Genomic DNA, 13018 nt, shown 5'->3' with positions numbered 1-13018 from the left:
GAAAGTTGCAACCAATGATGAGGAGAAGGCTGAGATACTGAATGCCGCCTTTGCCTCCGTCTTCAATAGTCAGACCAGCTATCCCCAGGGTGTTCAGCCTCCTGAGCTGGAAGATAAGGCTGGAGAGCAGAACAACCCACCCATAATCCAGGAGGAAGTAGTCAACGATCTGCTTCTGCACCTAGACACACATAAGTCTATGGGGCCGGATGGGATTCACCCAAGAGTGCTCAGGGAGCTGGCGGGAGAGCTCACCAAGCCTCTCTCCATCATTTGTCAACAATCTTGGTCAACAGGGCAGGTGTCAGATGACTGGAGGGTGGCTAATGTGATGCCCATCTACAAGAAGGGTCGGAAGGAGGATCCAGGGAACTACAGGCCTGTCAGCCTGACCTCAGTACCAGGAAAGATCATGGAGAGGATCATCTTGAGTGAGCTCTCACGGCAAGTGCAGGGCAGCCAAGGGATGAGGGCCAGCCAGCATGGGTTTAGGAAAGGCAGGTCCTGCTCAACCAAACCGATCTCTTTCTATGACCATGTGACCCGCCTTCTGGATGCGGGGAAGGCTGTGGATGTTGTCTGTCTGGACTTTGGTAAGGCCTTTGACACCGTCCCCCACAGCATTCTCCTGGAGAAGCTGGCAAATCATGGCATAGACAAGTGTACTCTTCGCTGGGTTAAAAACTGGCTGGATGGCCGTGCCCAGAGAGTTGTGATTAACGGGGTGAGATCCTCTTGGCGGCCGGTCACCAGTGGTGTCCCTCAGAGCTCAGTTTTGGGGCTGGTTTTGTTTAATATCGATGATCTGGATGAGGGGATTGAGTGCACCCTCAGTAAGTTTGCAGATGACACCAAACCAGGTGGGAGTGTTGATCTGCTTGAGGGTAGGAAGGCTCTACAGAGGGACCTGGACAGGCTGGATCGATGGGCCAAGGCCAACTGTATGAGGGTTAATAAGGCCAAGTGCCGGGTCCTGCATTTCGGTCACAACAACCCCAAGCAACGCTACAGGCTTGGGGAAGAGTGGCTGGAAAGCTGCCCAGCAGAAAAGGACCTGGGGGTGCTGGTGGCCGGCCAGCTTAACATGAGCCAGCAGTGTGCCCAGGTGGCCAAGGCAGCCAACAGCATTCTGGCTTGTATCAGGAATAGCGTGGCCAGCAGGAGCAGGGAAGTGATGGTGCCTCTGTACTGGGCACTGGTGAGGCCTCACCTCGAGTCCTGTGTTCAGTTCTGGGCCCCTCTGTACAAGAGGGACATTGAGGTGCTGGAGCGTGTCCAGAGGAGAGCTACCAGGCTGGTGAGGGGTCTGGAGACCAGGTCATATGAGGAGAGGCTGAGGGAGCTGGGCATGTTTAGCTTGGAGAAGAGGAGGCTGAGGGGAGACCTCATTGCCCTCTACAACTACCTGAAAGGAGGTTGGAGAGAGGTGGGTGTTGGCCTCTTCTCCCAGGTGAATAATGACAGGACCAGAGGAAATGGTCTGAAGTTGTGGCAGGGGAGGTTTAGATTAGATATCAGGAAGAATGACTTTACTGAAAGAGTGGTCAGGCACTGGAACAGCCTGCCCAGGGAGGTGGTTGAGTCACCATCCCTAGAGGTGTTTAAGAAACGTCTAGATGTGGCCCTTCAGGGCATGCTCTAGTGGCAGAGATTGTAGGTTGTTTGGTTGGACTCGATGATTTTAAGGGTCCTTTCTAACCATGAAGATTCTGTGATTCTGTGATTAATATATTTTGATCATCTATCTGATGGTGTAAGTAGCTGTGTAGATTATGGCATTTAAATGGCTTGGAATAAAGTTATTTTCAATAAAACAATTGATCCAAAATGAAAAAAAAATGTTGGGGTATTTTTGCATATTATGTTTTTGCTTCTGAAATAATTAAAGCACGTTTTTCTTGTGACTGTTCACCCTTGCTGCCCTACTATTAGGCATCTACCCTGAACAGGTTTGATCTTACATCTCAGCATGAGAAGCCAAATAATTAGGAAAACGCTGCAAATGACTTCAGATGGATATTACCACATATTTGGGAGGGCATTGCAATAAGCGTGTCAATCCCAGTTTCGCAAGCTGCTTGTGCTTATGGTTTTCAGTGTGATTTAAAGCATCCATTCAATGGTGTAGCTTCCTCTCTGTGAGGCTGCAAAAGGATTCTCCGGGGAGCCATCAGCTTTGAGTGACCCATCTGGGACCAATGTGATTTCTGGCAGGGATGAAGACGTAAGTGAAATGAAGCTGGAACTAGAGATTCACAAAGATACTCCAGGTGATGGATGCCCACAGAAAACAGCCATGTAATTAATGCAGCTATATGTCAAACTCATAAATTCCATATGAAAAGCCACCTCTCATTTTTTTCTCAAATAACAAGCAGCAGATTTGCGTCCTTTGAGAAGGCCGCTCTCTGCTGCTGCAGCCTTCAGAAAAGGCCTTGTCTGAAATGCTATGCTTGGTTCGATTGTCAAGATTAAAAAGTGCTTTGTAAAGAATTTTCTTATTTGGGGGAAAATTTTAAGCATCAAGATGAGCTATTCTGCACAGCACAGGGACCTCCCCTGGAGGATTATTTCTGTTGCTAGTGTTTGAGATATGAACGGTAGCTGAGCCCCATGATATCAAGAGGCGTACAGCAGAGGAGCAGTACTCAGTCTGCACCCTCTGGCTCTATAGAATCACAGAATCATTTAGGTTGGAAGAAACCTTTAAGATCATTGAGTCCAGCTGTAAACCTAACACTGCCAAAACCATCACTGAACCATGTCCCCAGGCGCCACATCTACAAGTGTTTTAAATACCTCCAGGAATGGCGACTCAGCGACTTCCCCTGGGCAGCCTGTTCCAATGCTTGATAACCCTTTTGATGAAGAAATTTTTCCTAATATCCAACCTAAACCTCCCCTGGTGCAACTTGATGCTATTTCCTCTTGTCCTATCGCTTGTGACTTGGGAGAAGAGACCAACCCCCACCTCTCTACAACCTCCTCTCAGGTCTTTCTCCAGGATAAACAACCCCATCTCCCTCAGCCGCTCCTCATGGGACTTAAGCTATCTTTTCTTTCTGTCTTGTCTTGTTCTGTTTTTTTCTCTCTGGTGACAGGTATTACGGATGCATAGAAATAATTTCCATCTTGTATTTTGTGGGGTCTAAAACCATCTGGGCCAAGTACTTCCTCAGCCAGAAGACGGCCACAGAAGACCATGGAGTTACATCAGAGACAACCCTGATCCACAAGACTTTGTTTTTGTAAACATCCCCCTCTCACCAGGGTAACTGACTCCCAGAGGGGTCTGCTACGAGTGGGGATTTCTCCTCTCTCACCCTGCTTCTCTCCTCAGCGCTTCGCGTGAGCACTGTTCAGCTTCAAGGTATGCGGCTGTCTCGTCTGTGAGGGGACCAGAGCTCCCCCAAACGGGATGGATCCCCAGAGAGAGACGCCCAAGAAAAACAAGACGGAGCATCTGATTGGTAAGCTTTGCTTTTTGTGTGTGTGTGTGTCTTTTTCTCAATAATAAAAAGGAGCAAAATTAACCAAACATCCAAAGTACATTCATCGTAAGTCTCCCACATAGGCTGGAGTTGCAAATTCAGACCGTGTCACTGTGGGTGACAGAGCAAATTACCTCATCCTGCCCCGCCAGCACGCGTCAGCATCTGCCTTCCGCCAGAACGACCCCAGGGGCGAACAGACTAACACGGCCAATTCAGCTACTGATAGGCTTCTCTGTGTAGGGATGGGGTGCAAAGGGGAAAATATGAGTTAGTTAGGGAAGGCAGAAGAATTTTTCAGCCCCAAAAGGACACTTGATGTGCTTGGACGTGTGTGGCGAGCACCTGGTGCTCTCTTCAAGCCAGGGAACTGATGCCAAAGCAAGCTTGTTCCGAGCCATGTGTGCTGTTTTCACCGTTGTGTCTGGCCATTAGTGTGGGTAGTGCGGTGGGACAAGCATGAGTCTTGGCGGGATTGATTTGGGTGCTTGTAGAAAGCAGGACAGTGCATAGTGTTTACAAAAGGCTGAGGCTACTCCATCTCTCTTTACTGCTGTAGGAGACTCAGGAGGTTTTTGCCCGCAGATCTTTATATTCTTGACAAGACAACTTGGACGTGAGCTTTTCATTTGCTTTTCAAGTTTGACACCCACATCACGATCTTTTGTATCAAGTGTGTTCGTGATGTACCATGATGCATGTATCAAGAGAAAACAAAGTGTCCTGAACCTTCTCCACAACTGCTGATTGATGAGCTCTCACATTTTGCAGTGTATTGCAGCTCTTGGTTTGCTCTGGACTGCAGACCCAAGAGGGGGGTTTTGGTGGCTACAACTATTGGAGTCCATATACAGGCATGGCAAAAACCAGGTCACTGACATGTTGGGTTGTGACTGATCCTTATTCTTCACTATTATGTTTTTCTAGAGTCTTCCATTTGTCTTGTGATTAAATGGTTTGGAACTTCAGGGTAATCAGAGAACATTTGTGGTGGTTTTTGTGGAGCTAGCTCTAGATTCACTGTTAAGAAGGCATACTGTCATATCCTGCTTTTCTCATTGGAATCTACGTTGGCAACAGGATCTCTAGGACAGTTTTCATGGAGAAGGATTCACTTGTACTTTGTCAAGTTTTGGATGTGTGCTTCTTGTCCATCGTTGTGATAAGTGATATCTTGACCTACCTCTTCCCAGCTGCTCAAATATCAGTCTGCAGGTGTGGGCATTTGTTCCCTGCTGTTCTTCCCTGTCAGTGGATTGTGTCATTCCTACCAGGTATCTTCACAATCGTCTCAGGTGGATGATGTTACAGTCCAAAATTGCTTTTGAGGAGGTTCTTCATGACCAAGTTTGACACTGGAGAAAAAGATCTTCAGAAGTTTTTCTGTAAACTAATCACTTAGGTGAAATAAAGAGAGTGCAAAATGGTGAGTTCTGCTGAACAAAGCATCCCTTCATGATTAATTTCCCGAAGCTTCAGATAAAGAATTATGAATGATGCCCATCCCACGAGTTTCCTTGATCTCTTTTTGCTGATTAAAACATGCTTGACTGCTGGTACTTAATCTACCTCTTGCAGCCTGACACAATCACAGAACAGTAGGGTTGGAAGGGGCCTCTGGAGATCATCTAGCCCAGCCCCCCTGCCAGAGCAGGGTCACCCAGAGCAGGTTGCACAGGAACGCGTCCAGGTGGGGTTTGAATGTCTCCAGAGACGGAGACTCCACCACCTCTCTGGGCAGCCTGTGCCAGGGCTCTGCCACCTGCAAAGTAAAGAAGTTCCTCCTCATGTTGAGATGGAACTTCCTGTGTTCAAGTTTGTGCCTGTTACCTCTTGTCCTGTCCCCGGGCACCACTACTGTAATGTGAAGAACACTCTATGGCAAACAACCAGCAGTGAAAGCATTAAAGTTTTTCACATTAGATCATAAAAGTCCTGTCTTCAAACACATGGCCTTAAGGTTTGCATGGTAATTTACTCAGGGGAGCTCCTCAAATCTTTCCTACCACTGATTGCAGCATGGCTGATGACACCTCATTAAACAACCAGGGATTTCAAACTACTGTTAGTTGGAAAGGGCCGGGAGGAAAGCCGGGCTCCCGGTGCAGCAGTTCTGTGCCCAGCTCTCGGGGCAAACAGTCCAAGGGAGGCCTGAAACTTGACCCTCTTGGACACAAACATATTTATGTGAGCGCTTAAATCTGCAGCGGGGACCTCAGAAGGAGGATGGGCAAAACTGGAAGCAGCAAAGGGCTTGGTGGTAACACCCAGGTTTGCAGTTACCATGGCTCACAGGTGCAGTCCAGCCACGCACAGAGGAACCCACGAGCAGAAGGAGCTGCAGGAGGGCTGTGTTGTGTCTCCTCCTCCTCCAGGGCTGCTGGGGGTTTTCTGACAAACCTGTTGGTCCCGCTCTGCTGGTCTGGTAGGTTGTGCCTTACAGATCAGGTAGCCTCACGCTGCTTCACTGTGGTGACAAGGTTTTTTTTTTCTCACAGCGTGTACAATGCATTGTTTTCTTCTATATTTATCAGTTTCTATCTGCATATGAATTTTCTTTGATGTCAGAAATTCCCAGTGCTACCCTGTGCCTTTCCGGTAACATATCCAAAACACGCTGCATCTTTGCGTCAGTGTGGGGGAGGTTCTCTGATGAGACCTCTGAGCCTTCATCGCGCTCTCCTGCCTCTTCCCCTTGCATTGGGAAATGCAGGCTGTGGTGTTCATTCCCATCTCCTTATGCTCATGCCTGCAAAGATCCTCTTCTGGCCCAAACCTGGCAGCTGGGCTGGCCTTAGGGCTATCCCAGCCTGCATCCCTCATGCTTCTGCTTTTCTCGTGACTCTCCTGATCCAAGGCATTTCTGCGTTTAGCAAAATTCAGTTGACCTTGCAGCACTCTGTCCTGGTGTCAGGGCTGGCGTGTTTCCTCCTTGGCCTCTTCTGTGCCTGTTCTGTGAGGACCTCCAGCTGCCCTTCAAAGACCAGCTGCTACTTGCTCACCTTTCCCTTACAAAGAGCCTCCCAAACTTTTCATACTTGAACAACAACTCACCACTGCCTTCCCTTCAGGCAAATAATAATAATAATAATGAAATTATTTTGATATATTTTGATTTCATTATAATGAAATCTCATATAATGAATTTTGGGATGAGAAGAGCTGAATGCAGTGAGAGAACTGCTCAAAATGCATGGGTGTGGATTTTGACAAGTGCTGATTTTGAAGCTTCTGGTCCAGTGGATGAACCGGTCCATCAATATTCTTCAAAACTTTCATCTAAAGACAGCAGGAATTCCCCTCATTTTCCTTATTACCTGTTTCATACAAACTAAATCTTTTGCCCCAGCTGCGGTTCACTGCATTTCCATGCATACTCCACCCAGTTATTTATTTCTCCTTCACAGGCCCCATCTTTGGCAATATTTTTAAATTTTTCCTCTTTTTTCTCTAATTTTTCCTCTTTCTTTCCTGTTGCAAAATGTACTTTCTGAACCTTTTTACCTTTGGGGCAGAAGGAACATAGGGTTGGATGTTTGGTGAGGTGTTTTACAGCTTCCCGTGAGCGATGGGAGGGAGGTAGGAGGGAACAAATCTCTATTGACTTTGCAGTCCCTCATGATTGCACTGGGCTAGATCTACATCCCTCAGATAACTCTTTTCAAAATTTGCATTTGCTGATTTTCTTCCTTATTTTTTTTTATAGCTGACAGGCGGGAAGGAATTGGTGTCTGTGGCTGGATCCTGGTTTCTCTTTCTTTCCTCCTGGTGCTGATTTCCTTTCCTATTTCCATCTGGGCGTGTATCAAGGTAAGCTAGTGGCATTTGAGGCACATAAAGAATGGTCTATGATCATCGTTATTACTTTATTGATTTATTTGTTTTGTTAAAACAAGGCACTTTAAATTCACTTTTTGGGAATTATAAGGGCTTGTGGAGAAGACGTGGTCTGGGACCAAGAGGTCCATGTTCTTCCACTGACTTTCTCTATCACCACAACTTACTCATTTAATTTCTTCCAATCTCAGCTTCCCTCATCAGTTAAACTCCCCTGCTTTACAGCAACACTGTGAGGATAAATTTACTTTTCTGAAGAACTCATATTTGATGCTGCCAGCAATAGTGATTGGCATGGGTACTGATGAAAAAAGAAGGAGGTCCCTGCATTGGGGAACTATACAACCTAAACCCACAGTCCCTTCAAGGCATGAGTGATGATTATGATACATGATTATATGATACGATATATGATTACGATATAGGATTAATTTAAATCAATGTTTAGGGGTGATTGCCCCGAACACCAGGCCTTGTCCTGATACACTGACCGAAGTAGTTAGCTAGATTGTCTGAGGTGAGTGATACTTTTCCTACAGCTCCTCTGAGCGTAGCACTGATGTTGAGAGAGTTGTGGGTAGCCGCATTAGATCAGTGGCAATTCTTTCATATTTGGTCCGGTTTGTAACCTATTTGCAGGGTATCTGTGTTTTCCCAGCAAAGGATGAGGTGAGGAAAAGACATAAAATACCTAGTGACTTGCAGCTTTGTTCGTTCCTATATTATTTGTACTTTTTTTTCTCACTTAATGCAAATGACAAAGATTTAAAAAATCAGTCTGGAAAGCAGGAATAGGAATATTCCTAGGAATAGGAAAAGGAATAGGGTTATTTGTAAAATTATAAATTTAAAATATTTTCCTAGGTTATCAGAGAATATGAACGTGCTGTTGTATTTCGACTGGGACGTATACTGTCTAAGAAGGCAAAGGGACCAGGTGAATGTATGCAATTTTATTCTGTTGAGATGCACTGTTTTTATTTTATTACGATCCACTCTAACCTCATAGAGAATTGCAAAGGTCCGTGAAATCCTTCTTCATAGCACAGGGCGGGGGTGTTTATTTTTCTGATGGGAAAATAAAGCCACTCCCCTGTCACAGCACAACACGGAAGGTTGAGAGCCTTCATACCAGGTACGGCTTTGCTGTTGAGTAGGTTGGACAACGGAAGGTTGAGTTCGTGCTGCAGTGACAGAGGACCGGGGAGGTTTAAATGCAGTCTTCAGCTCTGCTGCAGACTTTTTTGGGTGACTGTGGCCTCTCTCCCTATACCTCACTTCCAACACTGCTCATTGCTGCCGGCTCTTTTGCTGTCTTCTGCTCTGAAAATGGTAAATGTGCCAGGGCAGGGACACTCTGCATCTATACAGCCTGTTACAGTCACCTAGGACCAGGTTAGAAATCAGAAATACAAACTAAGCCCAACAACACGAGGCATTTGCTTTGGCGCAGTTACCACCTCTGTGCAATGAAACTGGGCAAACTGGAAGTTGAAATAAGAGGAAAAAGTCCTGCCCGGATGCTGTCTTTCCTCTTGAATAATAGGCATGTTGTCCAAGGAGCAGCTAGGGCAAGTGCAGAGCTCTTCTGCGTGGCTCTGGGCACCGAAGCAAGGTGCTGAGATTAGAAAGATAGTTATGTCAAGTCCTCCTCTCTAGTAAAGGGAGAGTGGGGACTCCTTCACAGGATGGGTCAGATCTTAGGACAACATTCCTACTATGGAGACCTACAGGTGATGCAGGAATGCAGGTGCTGTCTTTCCTGGGGACACACATATTGTACCGTAAATGGTTTACGACCCAAGGAGGGGAAACTAAATAAAGTAATGGAAGGAGTTTTTGTTGAAAGTCTCATGGCAGATTTGAGACCAGAACTGCAATCTGCCCATTCCCAGTCCAGAGCCCTAGGCCATTAAGCTCTGATAAATTCACGTTATTTGCAGATATCTGTATTCCTTTCCATTATTTGAAAATGCAAAACCTAGTTGTTGGCAGCTCCTCTAGCAGTAAGGACAGCTGTAGTAATTAGGTGGAGTTGTTCCCCACCCTGTGGATATTTCCATCTGTTTGCTTTGTACAGGATACCTACCTCTAGACTTGGCTTTCAGAAACAAGCGTTTCATCTAATCATTTTTATTTTTCAGGTTTGATCCTCGTACTTCCATGTGCAGATACATTTATCAAGGTTGATCTCAGAACTGTTACCTGTAAGATTCCTCCACAAGAGGTAACTATTCTCTAGCAGCCACCTAAAACAGAAATAAAGCATAGAGCTGATTGGCACAATCAAAAATAATGCAAGTGCTTTATAGTCTTGCAGTTGTGAGCTACTGTATGGAATTGAGCTTATTTGCTGTACCTTCTGATTTCCAAACTGCTTAGAAAACTTCTTCTACTTATGAAAACCCACATATGCGTCGTTGCAGGCCAAGCAAACTCCTCTTGCTGATGTTCAGAACTGTGAGATAAAAGTTAAGGGAGGGGGGTAGAACTGCAAATGGGAGTCAGAGAGGACAAGAGAGGTGAGGCTAAAAAATTCCCAATTGTATTGTTGTTCCACACATGGAAATGAAGCAACAGACTAGTGTTAAGACCTCCAGAATAGAATGTCCTAATAAAATTGGATCTGACATGCAGCTCACCATTCAAAAAAGCCCTCAGTGATGTTGTAGTCACTGCTTGAATGTATGCACACCCTACGTTTTTCTTAAAAGGCAAATTACATTGGGATAACAAATCTCCTTAAATTAAAAGGAATTAGCAGACAATCATCCACAAAACTCAGATCCAAGCAGGAATGGAGAGGCGTATCATTAGGATTTTATGGACAAACATTGACCGAAGAATTTAGTCTGAAGAATCAGTTGCTGAGTGACTCCTGTCCTTCTGGAAACGTTTTGGCTCCGTGTGGCCCCAGCCCCACTGTAGTACAATGCTTCTGCTGGTGGAGTTGGCACTGTGGTCTCTTTTCTTATGTAAAGAGAAGGGCAGAGGGGGATGGAATGGCCCCAGGACCCCTTTGGCCCCTTGAATTGCCTGTTGCGTTCCTCATGAGCTGTTTCTTGGGCCATTATCTTTCCATAATCGCAAAGAGCCTTTTCTCAGAGCACACGTTTCAGGGGTGCATATGGTGGAATGAAAAATGGCTCCTGCAAAACGGGAGGCTGGAAGGAAGACGGTTGCAGTACTTGTGCTGTTTGAGGCTTAGCAGTTTTTGGCAAGGCTTCTGCAGCTGTTGGCAGGGCTTCTGTGAAGCACTGGCTCGCAGGCAAAAGGTGCTGAGGAAGGAAGAGACAGTGGAGCATCATCTGAGGCCAACGGCCTGCCAAGGCACAGGGGACTTGTCTGACCAAAGATGACACCACTCCTCTATGAACACTTAAATATTATTCAGAGGTTCTTCTCACAATTTCTTGCACTTTGCTTTTCACTTCTGTTTTAATTTGCTGGTGTTTCTTACAAACACATTGTTTAGGGGAAGTAACAGAGACCTTCCAGTCCAGTAATGGCCCTTTGTACCAGAAAGGAAGGAGATAACCATGATTTAGTATGGCGAAGACATTCATGAAGATTAAGAGATTCACTTGCTGTTGAAACAGATGTCTAAAGGCTGTGTACAACATTTTGCCCTGGTTTAAACTATTGGTGATGCAGGATAACTTCCTTGAAGTTATTTCTCAGGGGAATAACAAGGAAACCAAACGAAATTTTTAGTTGCCTTGAATTATCAGGGCCTTTTCGTCACTAAGGGGAAAAAAAATTCCTTTCTTTGGCAAAGAGTGTGTTATTGGATCCTTCTCTAGTTCTGCACATTTCTGCAATGCAGATTCTCACAAAAGATGCCGTTACTACCCAAGTCGATGGGGTGGTGTACTACAGGATCCACAGTGCTGTCAGCGCCGTCGCTAACGTCACTGATGTTCACTCGGCTACTTTCCTCTTGGCACAGACAACCCTGAGAAACGTTCTGGGTACGCAGAGCTTGTCTCAGCTCCTGGCAGGTCGGGAGGAGATTGCACACAGTATCCAGGTAACTCTGGCTCTCAAAATTCACTGACAAGCATGGAGATGTGTTCTGTGGAGTAGTAAATTAGAAATAATCTTTCCTTCTTTCTTCAACGATAGCAAAATTTTCCTTTATGGTTTTTTTTCAATTATATATCTCTTAGAGTCAGAAAGAGCTATTCTAAAGGTATTTCCCCATATTCTTGTAGAAGAGTTATTTCCTGTCAAAAAACAATGAAGATTCTGAAATTTTCCAGTGAGTTGAATAAATCAGTTTAGTCTTTACACAGGGGCTGCTGCAAGCAGTGAGAAAGAAGTCTGCTGCTCAGGGGAAGCTCTATCTTGAGCAGACCCTTGATTGAGATTAAATCAAGGCAGGGGCTGTATCTCCTGTCACAACAGCTAAGAGAACAGAAGCAAGTTGTTTTATGCTTTAAAGTGCCATCTGGGTTTTTTGTTGTTTTTTTTTTTTTCTTTTTTAATTTGGCAGCCAAGGAGGGAGCAGAGAAGAAAACCAAGACGTGATTTACTCTTTTCAGTCAGCGAAGAGGCACAGTCAAATCGAAGAGAGATGGTACCCCTCCCCAGCCAGGGCAGCAGCAGTGGGCAGAGCAGGGTCAGGATGCTGATGTGGGTTGCAGCAGCACCCAGGAGCCTGAGCACAGAAGACCATGCCAGTGCTGCAGGGCTGTGCTGTGTCTTTCACCCCTAGTGTGCTTTTACAAATTTTTAGAGCATCGTGCCATTTTAGGAGATTGCTGTAGTATTACTTTGTAAAAGGAAGAAGTTTGGTAAGTGCCCACCTAAATATTGGATGGGGATCGTAATTTAGGAGGCAGTAGAGAAGCCGCGCAGGAGACACCAGTGTTGATCAGCAAGAGTTTAATAAGGTTGCAGTACCCGCCGTACGCACACTGCGTTGGGTGTTAGTGTCCCTGGAGGACTTCGTCTTTCTGTTGTGCAGGTTTGTACGCTGACGTTCCTTCTGTCCAGGCATCAGGGTACATCGTGTGGTTTTCTCTCTGCCATCACTGTGCTCCTCGCAGTGGGTTGTGTGTTTGTCCCCAAGGCTATCCTCGACAGTGCCACGGAGCAGTGGGGAATCAAAGTGGCCCGAGTGGAGATTAAAGATGTCAGGATTCCCGTGGCCATGCAGAGGACAATGGCAGCCAAAGCAGAGGCTGCTCAAGAGGCAAGAGCTAAGGTGAGGCCCACAGCGATGTCTACCCCAAGCTCCTGTATCCTTGTCCTGGGCATCCAAATGCCTGTTTGTTTTCTCCTGACAGTAAAGGTGGATTTTCCCCACTATGGACAGGATCACAGTGCCATTTCCATTTCTCTTACTTTGCAGGTTGTGGCAGCAGAGGGAGAAATGAATGCTTCTAAAGCTCTCAAGCAGGCCTCTATGGTGCTGGTGGAGTCTCCAGCAGGTCTTCAGCTGCGCTACCTCCAAACATTAACAACTTTGGCAGCAGAGAATAATTCCACCATTGTCTTCCCTCTCCCTATAAATATGCTTGAGAGTTTGGGGCAGAAAAATAGAGGAGGATAGAGACTGTTCTGTGCTAGCCCCTTGGGCAGAGAGATTTAAAACAAGGGGCTCCACAGGGTTCCAGATTACCAGAATTCAAGTAGAAGCATGCTTGGGTCCCCTGTACCAAAAATAAGAGTAAAAATAGTTTAAT

The 13018-nt window shown here is 45.9% G+C and overlaps 1 protein-coding gene across 1 annotated transcript; it reads left to right on the top strand.

The window, feature by feature from the left end:
• Positions 1 to 3418: 3418 nt before the first annotated feature.
• STOML3 (stomatin like 3) lies at positions 3419 to 12997 on the top strand. The gene is made up of 7 exons (XM_063322460.1): positions 3419 to 3470; positions 7192 to 7301; positions 8193 to 8265; positions 9473 to 9555; positions 11155 to 11358; positions 12403 to 12537; positions 12685 to 12997. The coding sequence occupies exons 1-7, from the start codon at positions 3419 to 3421 to the stop codon at positions 12883 to 12885; spliced, it is 858 nt and encodes a 285-aa protein (XP_063178530.1). The 3' UTR covers positions 12886 to 12997.
• Positions 12998 to 13018: the final 21 nt, after the last annotated feature.

This window comes from Chroicocephalus ridibundus, chromosome 1 (genome assembly GCF_963924245.1).
Source record: "Chroicocephalus ridibundus chromosome 1, bChrRid1.1, whole genome shotgun sequence".
NCBI lineage: Eukaryota > Metazoa > Chordata > Aves > Charadriiformes > Laridae > Chroicocephalus > Chroicocephalus ridibundus.
This window is presented reverse-complemented; position numbering and strand designations above follow the sequence as displayed.

Bases quoted from the DNA above. Each gene is read 5' to 3' on its own strand.
- STOML3 (XM_063322460.1), top strand. From the start codon at position 3,419: ATGGATCCCCAGAGAGAGACGCCCAAGAAAAACAAGACGGAGCATCTG. The intron at 9,556-11,154 runs GTAACTATTCTC...TCTGCAATGCAG, and splicing joins GTAAGATTCCTCCACAAGAG to ATTCTCACAAAAGATGCCGT. The intron at 12,538-12,684 runs GTGAGGCCCACA...CTTACTTTGCAG, and splicing joins CTCAAGAGGCAAGAGCTAAG to GTTGTGGCAGCAGAGGGAGA.